This window comes from Amphimedon queenslandica, unplaced genomic scaffold (assembly GCF_000090795.2).
Source record: "Amphimedon queenslandica unplaced genomic scaffold, v1.1 AMPQUscaffold_13518, whole genome shotgun sequence".
NCBI classification, from domain to species: domain Eukaryota; kingdom Metazoa; phylum Porifera; class Demospongiae; order Haplosclerida; family Niphatidae; genus Amphimedon; species Amphimedon queenslandica.
In genome coordinates this window covers 338,076-355,175 of record NW_003546246.1, presented here as the reverse complement: position 1 = coordinate 355,175, position 17,100 = coordinate 338,076, and the positions used below count along the sequence as shown (strand labels likewise).

The 17,100-nt window shown below is 36.2% G+C and overlaps 2 protein-coding genes across 2 annotated transcripts; one reads left to right on the top strand and one right to left on the bottom strand.

The window, feature by feature from the left end:
• Positions 1–204: 204 nt before the first annotated feature.
• Positions 205–17,086, bottom strand: LOC105313573 (uncharacterized). The gene is made up of 6 exons (XM_019998883.1): positions 16,766–17,086; positions 14,453–14,579; positions 14,313–14,404; positions 13,442–13,647; positions 12,993–13,222; positions 205–4,370 (listed from the first exon to the last, which is right to left on the bottom strand). The coding sequence occupies exons 1-6, from the start codon at positions 16,984–16,986 to the stop codon at positions 408–410; spliced, it is 4,839 nt and encodes a 1,612-aa protein (XP_019854442.1). The 5' UTR covers positions 16,987–17,086; the 3' UTR covers positions 205–407.
• On the top strand, positions 5,462–7,256 carry LOC105313577 (zinc finger BED domain-containing protein 1-like). Its single transcript, XM_019998898.1, has 2 exons — positions 5,462–6,260; positions 6,309–7,256. Exons 1-2 carry the CDS (start codon positions 6,225–6,227, stop codon positions 6,810–6,812), a joined length of 540 nt encoding a protein of 179 aa, XP_019854457.1. The 5' UTR covers positions 5,462–6,224; the 3' UTR covers positions 6,813–7,256.
• Positions 17,087–17,100: the final 14 nt, after the last annotated feature.

Below are 17,100 nucleotides of genomic sequence, written 5' to 3'. Positions count from 1 at the left end.
CCAAATACCGTATAACGCTTTATTTTGGCGATTTTGCTGCAAATCAATAGGGAATGAAGTACACTAATTAAAATATCTTCAATACATAGAGGGTTTAGGTAAAAGAAGTTTCATTATCAAAGGTTCCACTGTATATATTTATTCAAGCTTCAACTATAAAATGACCTATCAAATCAGCAATCATAATTACTAATTGCATTAGTCTACGAATAACAATAGTTTTACTATCAATAAATTCAATTGTAAAGGCAAATTGATTTATGTGATTAAACAAAAGAAAAAATCTAGAATCATAAAAATGGCACACTACAATCAAATGAGAGAATAACATGATAAATGATAAATGAAATGAGTTTTTGAATCAGTCTATGAGAAAAGCAAATACATAATGGGAATGAGTTATTGAATCAGTCTTTGAGAAGAGCATATACATTCTCTTCACTGTCGCTAATGGTTAGATCAACCACCATTGCTCCAGCATCAATACAATCTTTAAATTTACATTTGAGAAACTTTTCTGCTATTAATTCTCTGAACAAGTCACACTTGCAGGAAGATATATGGCTTTCCAAGCAACATAAAATAGCTTGACTTGGATACGAAGCTAAACTCTGAGGGAGACATCGAATGTTACTAATAGGTGTCTTCTGCGTATTACCAAAATCCACAAATCGCAAAACAGGATCAGTATCAGACACGTCAATTACTTTAGCCCTGTACCATTGTCTATCCTCCTCAAATATGGCAGCCACAAAATCCCCTAAGAAAACTGGTGAAGAAACTGGCAAAGACTTAGGGCACAGTTCTTGAAGCTGGATGCATAACACTTCAATAATTGCGACAGATTCTTCATTTGCTACCTGAACCCAGAAATGATTAGGCGATGGATAATGAGTACACATTACCAAGACTGTATTGTCTAGAACAACTTTGTGCGGAGAAATAGCCATCTTGTTTCGAATAGGAGGAAGAATAGATTGCTTCACCAATTCCTCACGAAACATCACCCCATCACGACTGAAGTCAACCAGTAGAGGAACATGAGAAGAGATATAGCAAGTAACTTGTACGTCCATAAAAAATTGCTGTAATAAAGATTTAGCCTTCACCATATCCACATCCTTCACAACACCAGTCAACCCACACTTAACAGCTTGTCTCTCATAATCAAAGATTGAATTGTCAGCTTGTCGTAAAGCAGAGCAAGACAACACCTCACAACTTCCATAGTCGATAGACTGGACAGCACACTCCAATGTTTCACTGTTGACATGTACAACTTCAGCCCTGAATACTCCATTAATTGAACTATTAGCTAAACATAACTGGCCTACCACAGGTAATGAAAGCAGTTCTGGGGCAGCTTCATAATGAGACTCAACTACACTTGAAAATTCCACAAAAGAAGGCATACAACTGCTTAATAGAATATAAATTTCATTTACATTTTCAGCATGAACAATAACTGCATCTAACTGCTTCACGTACAGAGGAAAGCTGATCTTTTTCACACATTCTGCCATAAAAACAGGAGAGGGAGCTGCTAAATTGACTTGATGACCGGTAGATTCTAGAGAACTTTCATCAGTGCCAATCTGTGCAACAGCACAAACTGAAGACGAAGACAGTGAGTGAGAAGAGGCATCAGATGCTATGGAAACACGACTGTTAGAAATAGTGGCATTATTTGAAGGGGAAAATGATTGAACAAGTTGTTTTGACGACAGAGCTGTATTATCATTTGCAGGACAATGTAATGAAAAAGAAGAAATAGCAAATGACTGCTGAATAAGTATATCAGCAATATTCTCCGATGAAGACGCTTCAAGAAGCTCCACATCCGACAAACCAGACTGAAGTAAGCGACAATGCAATACTTTATTTAAAAATGTATTAGCAATAAATGATGCACAGGAAGGATGCCAACTGTCACCAGTTGCAGGTACCACGCCACCAATAGAACATTTCACAGCAAGGACTGGAATAGATAAAAGGTGCTCAGGACAAACCATGACACTCTGAGCAAGAACTGTTTCATAATTTCCAAAATCAATAAAATGAACACAATACTCCCCTCCACATCTCACCTCAGTCACAACAGCACGATACCACTGCTGGTCTTCTGAAAATTTGGTCACACACACATCTCCAACAACCAGAGGCTTTGTGGGCGGCTTTAAATTAGTAAAGGGATCATTTGCTACACAGCTTACATAAGTAATATAAGGCTCCTCAGCAATATGAAGATACAGCTCACTTGGTGAGCATACATGAACTATAACAACTGAAGTAAAATTGCAGGAAACTTCTACTTTCGCTAATGAATCATAAGTAGGCTGTGATTTCAGACAACTGGCATCATTCAATTTCATAGATACAAAACTTGGCTCATCAGCATCGGAACTGGAAGCACTGCATACATCAGTGACATTAGAAGGCAAGGGCTGGGACAAAACATCAACTTCTGGCAATATATCAGGGAAAGGACTTTCTTCAGACATATGATTGACTTTTGATACTACAGTTTCGCTTGGTAAACTATAGTCACAGTCATTGGCAAGGCGGCCAGACGGGCTTGACTTCATTGAAGATCTAGCATAGTTAGTATTAGAATCTTCCTTTCTGATAGGACTAGTTCCATTAACAGGTTGAACAGGACTTTCTATTCTTTCAGTTGACTGAAATTGTTTCAAAGTCCTACCTTTTCGAGAAAAGTTACATGTACTCTTTGAGAGGCCACCAGGACTACGAGGTTTGTAGCCATTAGATGCATTTGAACCAGATGCTACACCTACACCTTGACCAGTAGTGTGTGTGCAATTGAAAATACTGCCACGACCAATTACAATTTTGCCAGAAGTGATATTATCATTACTACTGCTTTTACAAGCCAATTTCCTCTTAACAAGAAGATCTGCAATACTATTATGAGACACATCATATGCCTCAATCAGATATTTCGAATTTTGTGCTGATACAACCTTAATCTCTATTGACTTTTCAAGCATTATTTCCCTAACAAACTGGGAAGCTTCAAGACTCCATGATGTACTATGAAAAGGCAAAACATCTGCAATTGAAAACTGAATAGCTTGCCTGGGAAAGCTCATAAACGAAGTTCGTATATGTCGAAGATCTTTATAGGATAAGGAGGTCGTATTTCCATAATCCAGAAAACGAATTGTAACGGAACCACGGGCACTCACAGATAGCACTTCAGCTCTGTAAAATAAACCATCAGAAAACTTTGCAGCAGCAACATCCCCCACACAAGGAACATATGATGCATTTGTAGTACGAATATACGTTTCATTCATTTCCTCCATAAGCTTCTTAAACTCGGATACATCATCGTGAAACACCTGTGCCCATATCATATGAGGGGATTCTATTACAGTTGAGTAAATTTTAGAATATGAAAGAACATTCGGCAGTAAAGGAACTTTCTTTGCTAGCTGGCTTCTTTGGCTTGTAAACTTGGACAGACCCCAGGAATCAGCCAAATTCTGAAGATCGGATTGACTGGGACCACTTGACTGAGTTACATTGTCAGTCTTTACAGATTTAGAAGACGAAGAAGAAGCATAGCCTTCTTTCTCAATCATATCACAATAGCTTGTTAATCCATCAAATGAGTAAAATTTTGCAACAATAATTGGTATCCCATCATTACTGGTAATCCATTGTGCACCTTTAACAAAAAGAATCTTCCCACCCACCAAATTTTGTGTAAATTCAGTGCCTTTATCATTTGAACAGTTACAAAGACCAAGCATAGTAGCTCTGTAGCGCAAAGAAGGAAGAGAAGAAATGTTGGGGGGCAAGACAAAGACATCAGCAGCACACAAACTGTCAAGCGTTACAGCTTCATCATAATGCCAATATGACTCTGCATTCTTTAATTTCCGAACACGACAAAAGTGCCCATTATAAAAAGCACCAAACACATTACTTATGGTAAAATCAGGAGTCGTCTTTTCAAGTGATGGGAGTTCGGTTTTCTCAAAAGTAACAAGAGCTTGTAAGATAATCTTCGCATCTGATGTTATTGGTAATATACTCAATTGCATTGATGACTTCACATGAAGAGGAAAGGCATAAAATTCTGATGAACACAACGCTCGATCAACAATGTCCGAAGGCAAACGAGTAAATGCATTGAGATAGTCCAAATAAGAGCCATTTAAGGTTATGTTACCAGAGGAAAAATGACACTGCTGCTCTTCCTTGTTCATCTCTTCTTTCATCATTGATTTAGAGGTACGGCACTTCTTTTCTTCCTTTGAATATGATGTAGCCATCATGAATGTGGAGGTAGTGGGAAGCTGGGGATTCATAGTTAAGGATCTATCCAATAGTTCAGCAAGACCCTAAGAGGAAAAAGAAAATATGAATGACACAATATCAACCACAACCATCAAATTAAAATATCAAAATCCTAAAAACTTACACAAATGGGCTTAAATAATTAAAAAATCATGTAACATGCAGCACTCACTATGTTAATGTATTTCAAACAAAATATCAGCATTTAGGTATGAAAAGCAAATAACAATCAAAACTAATAATGGTAAAACAAGTTCTTAGTGTTGTACTTAGTTAAAGCATAAAGCCACACCATTCACAGCCTTTTATAAGAGCATGAGAAACATAGAAGAGGGTAAATTGTCTGCCCAAAAATGGACTGCAAATAGCAAAATGGCAACTACATGTGACAAAGATATTGATGACATCAGTTAATTGACACAGTAAAAAGAAGTGCAAGTGACAAGCCTTTTTTATTTTACACGTCCTATTCTTCTTTGTTCTTACTGATTGACTAAATAATGGTGAAGTTAATTATGCACATAAGCAGAAGCTTCAAGGACTCGCTTTAGGATGTGTTAGAAGATGTTCTACACTTCGACCAAGCCAAAATAGTAGCCTTATGACAGAAATGACTATTCTTTTTAAACTGGCAAGGTGCAACGAGAAACATCGAAAATATTGAGTAGTGTTTATTTTGAAACTTTTGCGATAAATTTAAATTGCGAAAATAAACTATCAATTAATTAATAAGGACGTGGCTTCCTTTATTGCCTATAATAACTAGGGCGCAACGCCCCAACAGCTGCTATACCTCGTAGTGCTGTGCACCTTCACCAAATAACCAGTTCACCTACCGGTTTGATTGCTCTAGATAGAACACCAATTACCTTTATATTATCAATGATATTGACACACCCATCAACAATTTAATAATTAATTAATAATGTGGGCATGGCCACACGCACATGTCACTGTTCAAAATGGCCGAATCTATTACTACTCCAGCTGGTAGGACTTCTCAAGTATGGAAGAATTTCGGATTCAAACAAGGAGAAAAAGATGGAAAGAGAGTTACTTGTAAGCTGTGTGGTGTTCATGTTGCTCATGGTGGAGGAACTACTAACCTTGAACGCATTTACACACCAGACATCGTTCTACTCATGATGAACTCTTCAGAGTTTTCCCCTTGAATTCCCCTGATGTTTCTCCAGGTACAAGTAAACAAGAAACAATAGATACCTATGTGACTCGGTGTCACTAAACTACCTCATTATTCTGATAGAGCGAGAAAACTTACCAATTGTATTTCAGAGATGATTACCAGAGATATCCAGCCTGTTAGTATTGTCGATGACATAGGATTTCTAAATCTACTAAGGGAAGCTAAGCCACGTTATGTAGTTCCTTGTAGATCTAAAATATCAAGGTGCATTGATGATTTGTATGTCTCTAATAAAAGAAGAGTTCAAGGTCTAATAGCAGATGTAGATTTCCTGTGTTATACAACAGATATGTGGACTTTACGGTGTGGGGAATCCTACCTTTCACTTACCTGTCACTTTATAGCACCTAACTATGAGATGCACTTCCAGAATCTACAGACAGGCCATTTTCCTGGGACCCATGACTCCTCTCACATAGCTGAAGCCCTTCTATCAGCTGCTAAGGAGTGGTGCATAAACATTCCCAAACAGATCATCACATTTACAACTGATAGTGGGTTCAATATTGTAAAGGATCTCGATGACATGACTATACCACGTCTATCATGTGCTGGACAAACTTTAAATTTAGCTGCATAAAAAGCTATTCAAGTTCGGCAAGTCACCACAGCTATGGGAGATGTCAGAAAATAGTAATTAACACAATTCCATCGTTCCCACAATGATCAGCAGGAGCTTCAAAAGAAACAAAAGATGTTTGCAGATGTCCCAAAACATCATTTAATTCAGGTGAGGTAGCTGAATTTTAAATCTGTGTTATCTAATTTGTATTTCAAGGATGTTGTGACACAATGCAACTTAACTTATGACATGATTGAAAGAGTAATTGAGCAGCAGCATCCAATCAGTGCTATCCTATTGCAACGCCGTGACCTAATTCATTTAGAAATGTCTACCAATGAATGGAGAGTTTTGGAAGATACAATACAATTATTGAAGCCCTTCAATGTAGCAACACGCTGCTTATCTGGAGAGCGATATCCAATTATATCAGCCCTTGGCCCACTATTAAAAGAAATTCAAAAGGAAGTAACTCCAGATGCAAATGATTGGGTAGCTGTGAAAGAATTAAAGATGGCATTACAGGAAGACCAAGAAAATAGATATATCCATCCTCATGTTAGTGGTCTCTTGCATAAAGCATCATTTGTAGATCCAAGCTTCAAGACAATGAAGAATCTTTCACTTACTCAAAAGGAAGAGGTTATAGATACCAAAAGAAATAAGGTTATAGATACTATCTTAGAAGAGATAATTCAGTTGATAGAAGGCAATTCTTAAGAGTCAAGACAACACTCCATAGTAGTAGATGATGATGAAAGTAATACAGAGGAACCTAATCACAAGAAAAAGCATGCTTCAGTGCAACTACTTGGAGATCAATTCCTTGATACTGATACTGAGGTTCCTGAAGCTATGAATACCAGTACAGCACACAAAGACTTAGTACAGTCTGAGGTATAAGGCTGAACCTTCTATTGCTCTTGACCAGTGCCCACTGAAGTGGTGGAAGACTCAAATGCTTACTTACTCAAATTTGTCTCTAAATAGCACGGAAAATATCACAGTGTTGTCGCCACCTCTGTACTGTCTGAACAATTATTTAGTACCACTGGTAATATAGTGTCAATGAGAAGAGCTGCACTAAAACCGGAGAATGTCATTAATTTATTTTTTTACATGGTAACTTACCACAAGTGCAATTAGACTATAAACATTCTCAGAGTAATGAGTATGATTGATAAAATATTATTTACAAAATTAATTAAAAATTACTGAGGGTGTGAACAGTTATCAGTTAACTCCAGGTTATTGGTAACCAGTTAACTGGTGATAAAAGTTTTGTAGGTACACAGCACTAATACCTCACGCATGAGAAATTAAGAATGACCTTACTGAAGTACTCCTCTCGTAATGAAGTATGAGTGAAGATAAGTCCTTTGGTGAGCTCTCTTCTATTATCTTATCTCAAACTACATGTACATGTATATGTATCATAGAAGTTTTTGTAATCAAGAGCTCATAGAGCCTCTGCAATGTAGTCGCGGCACTGAGGGCTCTAGTATTTGCAATACTAGAGTATGTAGTGATTCATGCCTATGGTATGAAGATGACCGTCAATTTTCTGGAGCCCTTGATGCCACTGATTACGGACATTCCATCTGTCTCAAAAAGGCTTGACATAGGTGTAACAATGGAATTCCATTGTATAAATACAACTTGGAGTGACACCTGCACAATGCTCTACATGGCTGGTATGGGGTAGGGGTCAACAAGCTACCGAGGGGACCTTCCAACAGGAGGCAGGACTGTGAAATATCCCACAGTCCTGCATCACCTCAAAGCACTGTTCAAGTCACCAACAAAGAAGCCTCGCAACTACAAGTCAATCAATAACAAGCCTAAACAGTTAACAAGATTGATTAATGAATTAAGACGCATTGATACCGATATGTATGGAATCATGTTGAACTTCAATTTAGAGGAAACTTTGAGTTGGCTAAAAGCCATACAGAAGACCTACCAAATGATGTGATGTGTACATACATCATTGACAGTAACACAAATGTAGAAAACATATATAGTTTTGGACCAATAGGATTGGAGCTATTACCTGTACAACAGACTGCAATGGTGAAACTGTTTACAATACTACCAGCTAGGAACAATTCAACAAAGTACTAGTGATGTTACCACAGCATTCCCTATTGTTCGTAAGACGCTGACAAAATTTGTCAAGTACAATAGCAAAGCCATTAATGGAAACAATACTAGCATGCATAGCCCATTACATTGTGCTGTATTGGCTGATTAACCTTACAATATAAATACGCTTTTAAAAGGAAATGTATGATAAGGAGTGAGCAGTACAACAGTATTGAGCACATTTTCATTAGTAAAGTCTGATGAATGATAGAACATGCTTATTATTATGCTGGGCACCATAGCAAGATTCAATGCGTAGAAATAATAGCACAAAAAAGTGAGGTTCTACATGTAATCCCTTAATGCAGCTAGACCACTGAGAAAGCATGTTTAACAAATGAATTTAAAGACAAATAAGTTACATAGCTTTCGACAGCAAAGCACGCCTTGGCAAAGGATTGCCTGTAGAGGAATGAATGGTTGATGAACCGATCATTAATTCAATAATTGCAGTGGTGATGATTTAGTAAAGGATGTTCTTTGTGACATGTGGCTCAGAAAGGTGAAGCTGGGATCAAAAAGTGGACCAAGGAGGTATTTATTTTCTACTGAGGAGCTAGATCTTGTTAATTTCCTAACTGGTTCATCGCAAATTTTATATTCTCAAATGACTAAGCAAGCTGTTCAAATAGATCAAGATTTTGTTGATGAAAAAGGTCTCGAAGTAACAGTGTCTCCTAGTTGGTGGTAGTCTTTTAAATCTCATCACAAAGAATTGACTCTTCATGATCCTAAATTAACGTCACATATGCTAATTTAGAGAACTATTTATATTTGTTGGAATTGACATTTCAAGAATCGGACTTAACAGAGATAGCTTGTTCAATCTTTAATAACGATGAATTTAGATTTCCTTTAAATCCCAAACCACAGAGATTGTTAAACGACATCTTATGTGTCACTGGTTGTGAAAAGACCCAAATTACAGTTTTGGCGTGATGTAGTGCGGGAGGTAAGACAATTCCACCATTAGTTATTTTTGATCAAAAGACCTAAGACATGACATGGTTATCAGTGAAGTACCTGGAACTACATGTGCTGGCCATTCAGCTAGTGGATGGATGGAATCAGTTATATTTGAAAATTGGTTTTTGACTCACTTTCTGGCAAATGTTCCACCATCTCATCCACTTTTGCTACTTATGGATGACCACTCGAGTCACTTCAGCCCAACATTTGTTAACAGGGCTGCCGAAGGAAAATAATTTCTTTTCGTTTACTTCCTCACTCCATGCATAGGACTCAAACCCTTGATAAGGGTTTTTTGGGCCAATAAAAGGGCTTGGCGTGAGGAGCGTCATGCATAGCTTTCCTGGCAAAGTTAGTACTTGTTACCAATTTTCTTACTTATTTGGATGAACCTGGGCTACGTCATTACAAATTATACTGAATTGGAAGTAGAAATGGGAGGGAGTGTGAAGTGACAGTAGATGATCCAGATGCATGTAGAGTGGAGAGATTAGTAGAGTTACCAAGAAGAAAGGTACTCAGTTCATTGGCAAAAATGAGTGGAACAACTGCCGATACTAATTGCTAATTATATTATTACTAATTACAATGTAGGCATGATATGAATATTAAAGATAACACTGTTCAAACTTCACTGTTTCATGCTGTCCAATCAAATAGTGATGAAGCAAAAGAAATACTGTTAGAGAGAACAGCCAATTCACACATCAGACTTGACAACAAAGAAGAGAGGTTAGATGCCATCGTTATCAATTGTAATTAATGTATAATTGGGGCGAGCCTGAGCGAGCCCCACTAAGGCAAAGAGCATCTGTATATATGTACGGGCATTGGGTTGTCTAACTATTATCGAAGTTAAATAACTAACTACTAATGATGGTCAAGTGTGTACTATCCAATATAAAGCAATATACTATACACCACAAAGCAGTTTTCACGTGTCGTGAAAGCAATTAAGCAACATTTCCTTACTGAAGTGAATTTGAGAAATGAGTCAAGAAGAATGTCGTAATAGTCGTCGTAGGGAGCTCTACAGACAGAGAATGAGAGGTCTCAGTCAAGAAGAGAGCAAGAGGCACCTGCTGATAGGGACCATCGTCTAGCAGCTGACAGAAACAGGTCTCAGTCAAGAAGACACAGAGCAAGGGAGGATCGGGAGTCTCAATTTACTAATCGAAGTGGAATGGAGAAATTTCATGAAAGTATTTCATCTCTCACTTTCTCCACATGTGAAACATGTTTGGAACGATGTAATACACAAATACACATACTATAACACCTTGTGTTTCTGTGGGATCCATAGGTTCATTTATGCAAAAAGGCTGAAATTGATCATTGTTGTTGAACCACACAATATCTGATACTGTCACGTGACAATGCTACACAATATTCTCAGAAAATGTGCTTCCAAGGAAATTAGTGTAGCTTCACATGCTTACAAGTATCAGGTGATCCGTTACAAAGTGGATAAGCAAGATACATTAATCCATGGTTTTGAGCCACATACTTTAGATGATACAAACAGATTACAAATGAGGAAGGAGTAGGACATTTTAAGATAAGTAACAGTAAAGGGACATCAAATGTTGAATCTGATATTGATAGCAATATTACTACAGACGGAGGACCATCCAAAGAAGTATAAACCATTGGCTTGCTTGACAAAAAAGTAGGCTTAAACTACCTATGAAAGAATATGAGCAAGAAAACACACAATTAAAACCACAGCAAGTAATGGAATAAATAAGAAACGGAACACCAGGCATGAAAGATGAGTAAAAAACAGACCCTCCACTTCACTGGTGAATATCAAAGCAAAAAATATCCTATTCTTCTTTTCAACTGGCAAGATGCTCCAATCAACATTGAAAATATCAAATAGTTTTTTATTTTAGTGATTCTTGCGGATACATTAAAATTGTAAATTAAAACTATCAATTAATTAATAACGACATGGCTTCCTTCATTAACTATACTAACTAGGGCATGACTAGGAGTACCCCCAACTCAAGCATAAGAATGAACCTACTTAAGTACTTCTCTTGTAATGGAGTAACAGTGAAGATAAGTCCCTTGGTGAGCTCTTTTTCACCATCCCATCTGAAACCATCATAGAAGTCAATAAACAAGTCAGAGTCAGGAAAAATATCAAAAGAGAGAAGAATATTTGAAACTATCTCTTCCCAAAAAGAGAATTAAGAGAAGGCCAAAATTAGAAAGTATGCATCCCAACATGGTGCTATGAAGGCAGTAAGGCATTATAAGGAATGAAGTTTGAAAGAAAGGGGTATTAAGGGCTGGAGTATGAAAAGGAATTGAAATTAAAATCTGACAAAGCATTGAACAATCAACCACTGCTACCACTGTCATCTAGTAGTGCCTCATCATCAACTGGTACAGCAGCAGATGTGGAAACGTTACCTCTTAAGAAGAAGGGGCAACCTCCTCTTCTAGAATATAAACATGACTATTTAAAAGAATTAATTCTTGCCTTGAAAGGTCGAGATTACAGTGGCTGTCAGTGTAGGACAAGTATCATGTTGAAACACATAAAGGTTAATCTTCATGAGTTTAGTGGTTCAATTAAGCTTAACAAGGAGTGGGCATGAAGTGTTTTAGTGTGAATGGACTTCAGTACAAGGAGAGTGAATAGAAAGTGCAAGTTTTTTCTTCAAGATTTAGCTCTAATAAAAAGCAATTTTTGTTAGACATGAAAGCTGTGGTAGGGTTTTAAAACATTTCAAATTCTCTTGTACTGAACTATGACAAAACTGCAATAAAAATAGTACCAACAACAGGGGACAAAACATGTTGAAATTGCTGCCATGAATTACAAGCGACAAATAACAGCCCCATCTGCGTGTTCAATGGCTCAGGATTTACACTAATACACTTGATTTCAGTCCACATTTCTATGGGTTTAACTTTCTGAGAGTACTATAATCCCACAATGGTTGGAAATTGAGAGTGCAATAACTTCAATTCCACTGTTCTGTGTTTATTAAGCTCAAGCCCATTCTTACTGATACATTAATCAGTCATCGTGAAGCACCATCCACTAAAATACTGAACCATGCATTCACACAATATGCTAATGTCAAAATCCACATCCAATCTTTATTTTCTCAAAGCTTTCTCCACTTCATCCTCACTCTCATCTGTAGCTGCATTAATATCCTCAATACTTGCTGCAACTTCTTCATTAACATCTCCAATTTATCAATGAGGTCAGTCACTAAAATGCAGTCAACAAGGTATTCAAAGCCTACCTTGTGGGAGATCACGAGAATCACTTCCTTTACCATTTACTGAACAGAAAATAAAACAATGAACAAATTATGGCTAAGAGTCCAACAACAATACTGTTATAATGACAGCAACTGCAAACAGATCATAGCCATTTTCAGTATCCCTCTAACAAAGAAGCACTTCACTATCAACTGCTGCCTCCTAAACTATCTTGTAGACATGATATTGATGAACCATTAAAAAGCAGTAGAATTCTGCCAAAGATTTTGCCTTTTTATCACTAAACATGCCCATTTGCTAATAATTAATTACTAATAATTGTTTTATTGCAATTTTTCAAACATACAATGTACATGTACCTATTCGCAAACTTTATCATTTTTTTACATTTAAATAATGACATGGTTAGGAACTGGTTGTTCGTTTGCTAAGCTGCATGGTTACTACTACTGAACATCATTAGCATAACTAAGTATGTTAGATTGGGCTAATGCATAGCAACTAGAAATGATAAAATTTAATTTACAAACTAAATACCTTGCATTTTGTCCGGTGAAGTTTCCAATCTTTCTTCTGGCACTCAACACCACAGTATGGTGTTTTACAAACAGAGCAAAAGCTATTTGAAGGCCCATTACAATAAACACAGTTGGAACACAGATTAATGTCATGTGGTGTAGATGAATCATTTCCAGCCACAGCACCAGACGACTGAGACATATTGTTGTTATTACAATTCAATCCAGTAACTTTATCAATATTGGAACCTGCCAACAAAAGATAATCATTTTAAACAAGTATCATTTAGAGTATTTTAATAGCATTAAAAATATCTCAATATATAAAACTCAAATTAAAATGACAAAAAAAAGCCAAATGTCATGCCAGGTCCATATGATGCAAGCATAAATCAAATAATGACATGAAAGGGGAAACACAAAATTTCTAATGCAACAGCATGTAAGCACAATAAAATGTAATCTTACTTTTAGGTGAAGGAGATGAGTCACAACTATTGCTTTGAGCAGCATTCAATTTAAAAGAATCTACTTTTTCACAAACCAAATCGTCATCAGCTTTAGAGTCAAACTTCTTAGATAGCGTCACAATTAAATTGCTTCCTGCAATCTCATATCCATTGTACTTCTGTAATGCAGAATTAGCTTCCCTTGAATTAGTAAACTTAACAAACCTACAATGTAATGAAATGGTTAGTAAAAATTATCAATGAAAAAAAACCAAATTGGCATTATGGCCTAGCATGTTCACCTCAACTCTCACTTTGAGGCTTTGTGGCTTAGAAGTGGTTCAGAGAAATTTTCCATATGCTTAAAAAGTTAATTCTTATATTGTTTCATTAGGTATACATTGTATATTCCAGTGTAAGGCATCTAAAGCCAATAATCTTGCAAATGTAGTAGGTTTTCCAATCATTTGTCATATGTTTACAGTAACAAAGTTTATAGTATACATGTTTACTATAAAGCTCTGTCTAGAGAGACAGAAACTTTTTAACATATATTTAGCATTACTCTGTAACTTTGTTCTTTAAAAAATGATTGCCAAAAATCATTTACATGTACCTAGTCAGGTTACAAGAGGCGTTGTCTTTAAGAAGAGTACCTTAAGCCTACTATTTTTAGCGTCTACTAAATTTAGCTATGTTAGCGAGAGAGCTTTAAATCGCTAAATTAAATAGACGCCAAAATAATTATTATTCATTATAATGATTATTTATAGTTAATTTGGTTAAAAACGCTAAAATTAGTAACGCTAAACATGACTTTTGCTGATTTCGCTAAAATTAGTAGACGCAAATAATAGTAGGCTTAAGGTAGTTCAAATCTATAAACTTACCCATAAGTAGTTTTGCGTGATGGGTTACGTTGCTTAACAACTGAGACTCTCATCAAGGTGCCACAATTCATAAAAAGAGACTTCAAACCTTCCTAAAAAATTAACAAAAGTTATGAAGTGCACTATTATAAGGAAAGTACCTGTGTTAAACTGACAGGTATATTATCAACAAATAATGTATAGTCTGCAGAAGTAGGCTTTCTCGAGCCTTTTTCATAAGAATTAAATGATGGTGACATATAATCGTCTTTCATTGGATTCCAATCTCTATAAAAAACAAAGCATTATTGCAATGTGTCACAATTTCAGAACATAATAAGGTTTCAGAACATAATGAAGTTCGAAGATTGATCTACCATAATTTAATCAATGAAAAGCACATACGTGCATGTGCATGCACATCACAATTTATAAGTTTTATTGTTTCATACAATCTATCTATACTGTATAGCAAATCTGCCCAAAAATCCTTTTATGGCTTTATTTTTCACAAATTAAATTATTCCAACACCATTCTTGAACGATATTATTTTGATTTTTGTGGATTTTAATCTCAACTAAATTGTAAAACACAAAAAAACAGCATAAGATAAAATCACTGAATTGCACTCTCTTATGCACATTCCTGCATTACATAAGTCATTGCTTCACTAGAATAAAAACCATAGTGTAAAAAATCTGATCAACAACATGATATAGTATTTTATATTAAATTAGTAATCACACGTACTACAGTGAGTACTGTATATGCTATAACAGTGAGAAAACAAGGGCAAAGGTAATAATTACAACAAAATCAATCAACTGTAACTTAACAAACTTTTAAAATGCACATTGTACATGTTTCACTAATAAATTCCTGAATAATTTTAAAATGCTAATAAATGATTAAGTGATAACCATTTTTTAAACTGCTACATGTATTTTAAAGCAATCTGTGTATTGTGGATACCAAGTCACCCAAAAGTGTTGCCGGTACACTTGCAGTCAGCAGATTTTATATAGTTGCCATGTAGCAACAATGCCATTGTTTCATTGAGTATGACAAGTGTATGCACTGCAGCCAACAATCAAACACCATGCAAATCCTCATTTTTTTTCTCCACTACTTTCCCTCAGACATTATTAGAACTCTTTCTTCCTTCTTCAATCAAATTGTGCTTGTATCAAAGCTAAAAGCTTCATAATAACCTAACCATTACAAATTTACATTCATTACAGTTATAAGGTCCAGCTATAATCTTTCAAAAACATAGTAATTATGTTACAGCAGCAACAGATGTCATAAAAGTGCAATTCATTATCTTATCTCTTGTCCCTAAGATTTTTTCTTCCAGGGCTGACACTGATATGATACAGCCGGCAGCTTTAAACACGCCAACTTTTTTCTGAATTAGAAAGTAACCACAAAATTAAAGCTCTCAAAAGGGTTCATTAGCCATTTCAAGGTGTACATCAGCAAAAAAATGCAAACTGTTTTATCCTAGCTCAAAACTGTCCCATATATAAGCTGCTATTTTACTTGCCATGACAACAACACCTATCTTGTATAGGAGGTGTGGGTGGGTTGGTTTTTATGGTATATTTATGTATATAGAAGACAAAAATTGTTGACAATATGACACAATAGTTGACATACAATAATATGTACACTGTTTGTGGGTGGAAACACTAAGTCTATACACAATATAAGACTTGCAGTCTCAAGTACTGCACAAATAATAGCACATGTAGCATTTGTATAGCACTCGGTAAACTTCCTGTTACTACGTATGATGTATACTAAGTAACCTGGCAGTTTTACTCCCCCTTCATAAAAAGGGTGTATTTACACATCTCTTAAGCTCAGTTCTCAATATACCGTATTTCCTTAAATAAAAGCCCAGGCGTCTATTTCCTAAAATGGTATTTGCACCTCGAAAAAATGTAAAAACTTTGGCCCAGAACAAGATTCGAACCCATGACCTCGTGCTTTTGACTTCTGGAACTTCAGGCATTATCCACTAGACTACTGAATTACTCTTAGGCTAATGTTGCATATTTATAGTTCAATTCTATTGCTACCCCGGTGTTTATTCGAATGCGGCTTTTATTTAGGAAATACGGTACATGTAACAAATCCCTTCTGTCACGACTGTGAGTACTGCATAAATAAATGGAGCATGCTTCAAAGCTTCAGATGAAAAATAATTCTATTCTGACGCATACTCCCATTTATTTATACAGCACTTACGGTCATGACACTACCACATGAAAAGCAATACAACATATTAAGAACCCAACTTTACGTCATTTTACAAATCTTCTTCCCAAAAAGCATGCTTGCAATAGTGGCAACATTAGGTTCTGATTAGTATTATAATACAGTGTCGAGGAAACAACTGACATTATTAAACAACTAACGCACAATCTGAATAGTCAAAAATAATTATTTAACATTTTAAAATACTTACAAATCCTTATCTGAAGAATAAGATCTTTGAATAGCCGGTCCTACTAACTTCCGTCCATCAATCTCATCTGTGGAGCTATCAATCTGGGCCAACTTTTGCGATACTTTCTTGGAAACTTTCTCGCGATTTTTCAAATTTATAGGAGACAAAGTCACATTGGTCGGAGGAGGCGCAATAGAGCTATGGGAGCTTTTGACAACGTTGCCCCAAGGAACAGCCATTTGGACGATCAATTACCAGTAAAGCCCAGAGGAGTCAGAGACTACAGACAACACGCTAGAGAACACGAGGTCAGGACTTAGGAATGAAATTGATACACGTGGTTATGACCGTAT

Bases quoted from the DNA above. Each gene is read 5' to 3' on its own strand.
- LOC105313577 (XM_019998898.1), top strand. From the start codon at position 6,225: ATGTTTGCAGATGTCCCAAAACATCATTTAATTCAG. The intron at 6,261-6,308 runs GTGAGGTAGCTG...TTGTATTTCAAG, and splicing joins CAAAACATCATTTAATTCAG to GATGTTGTGACACAATGCAA.
- LOC105313573 (XM_019998883.1), bottom strand. From the start codon at position 16,986: ATGGCTGTTCCTTGGGGCAACGTTGTCAAAAGCTCCCATAGCTCTATT. The intron at 14,580-16,765 runs GTAAGTATTTTA...TGTTTTTTATAG, and splicing joins TATTCTTCAGATAAGGATTT to AGATTGGAATCCAATGAAAG. The intron at 14,405-14,452 runs GTACTTTCCTTA...TTAATTTTTTAG, and splicing joins TACCTGTCAGTTTAACACAG to GAAGGTTTGAAGTCTCTTTT.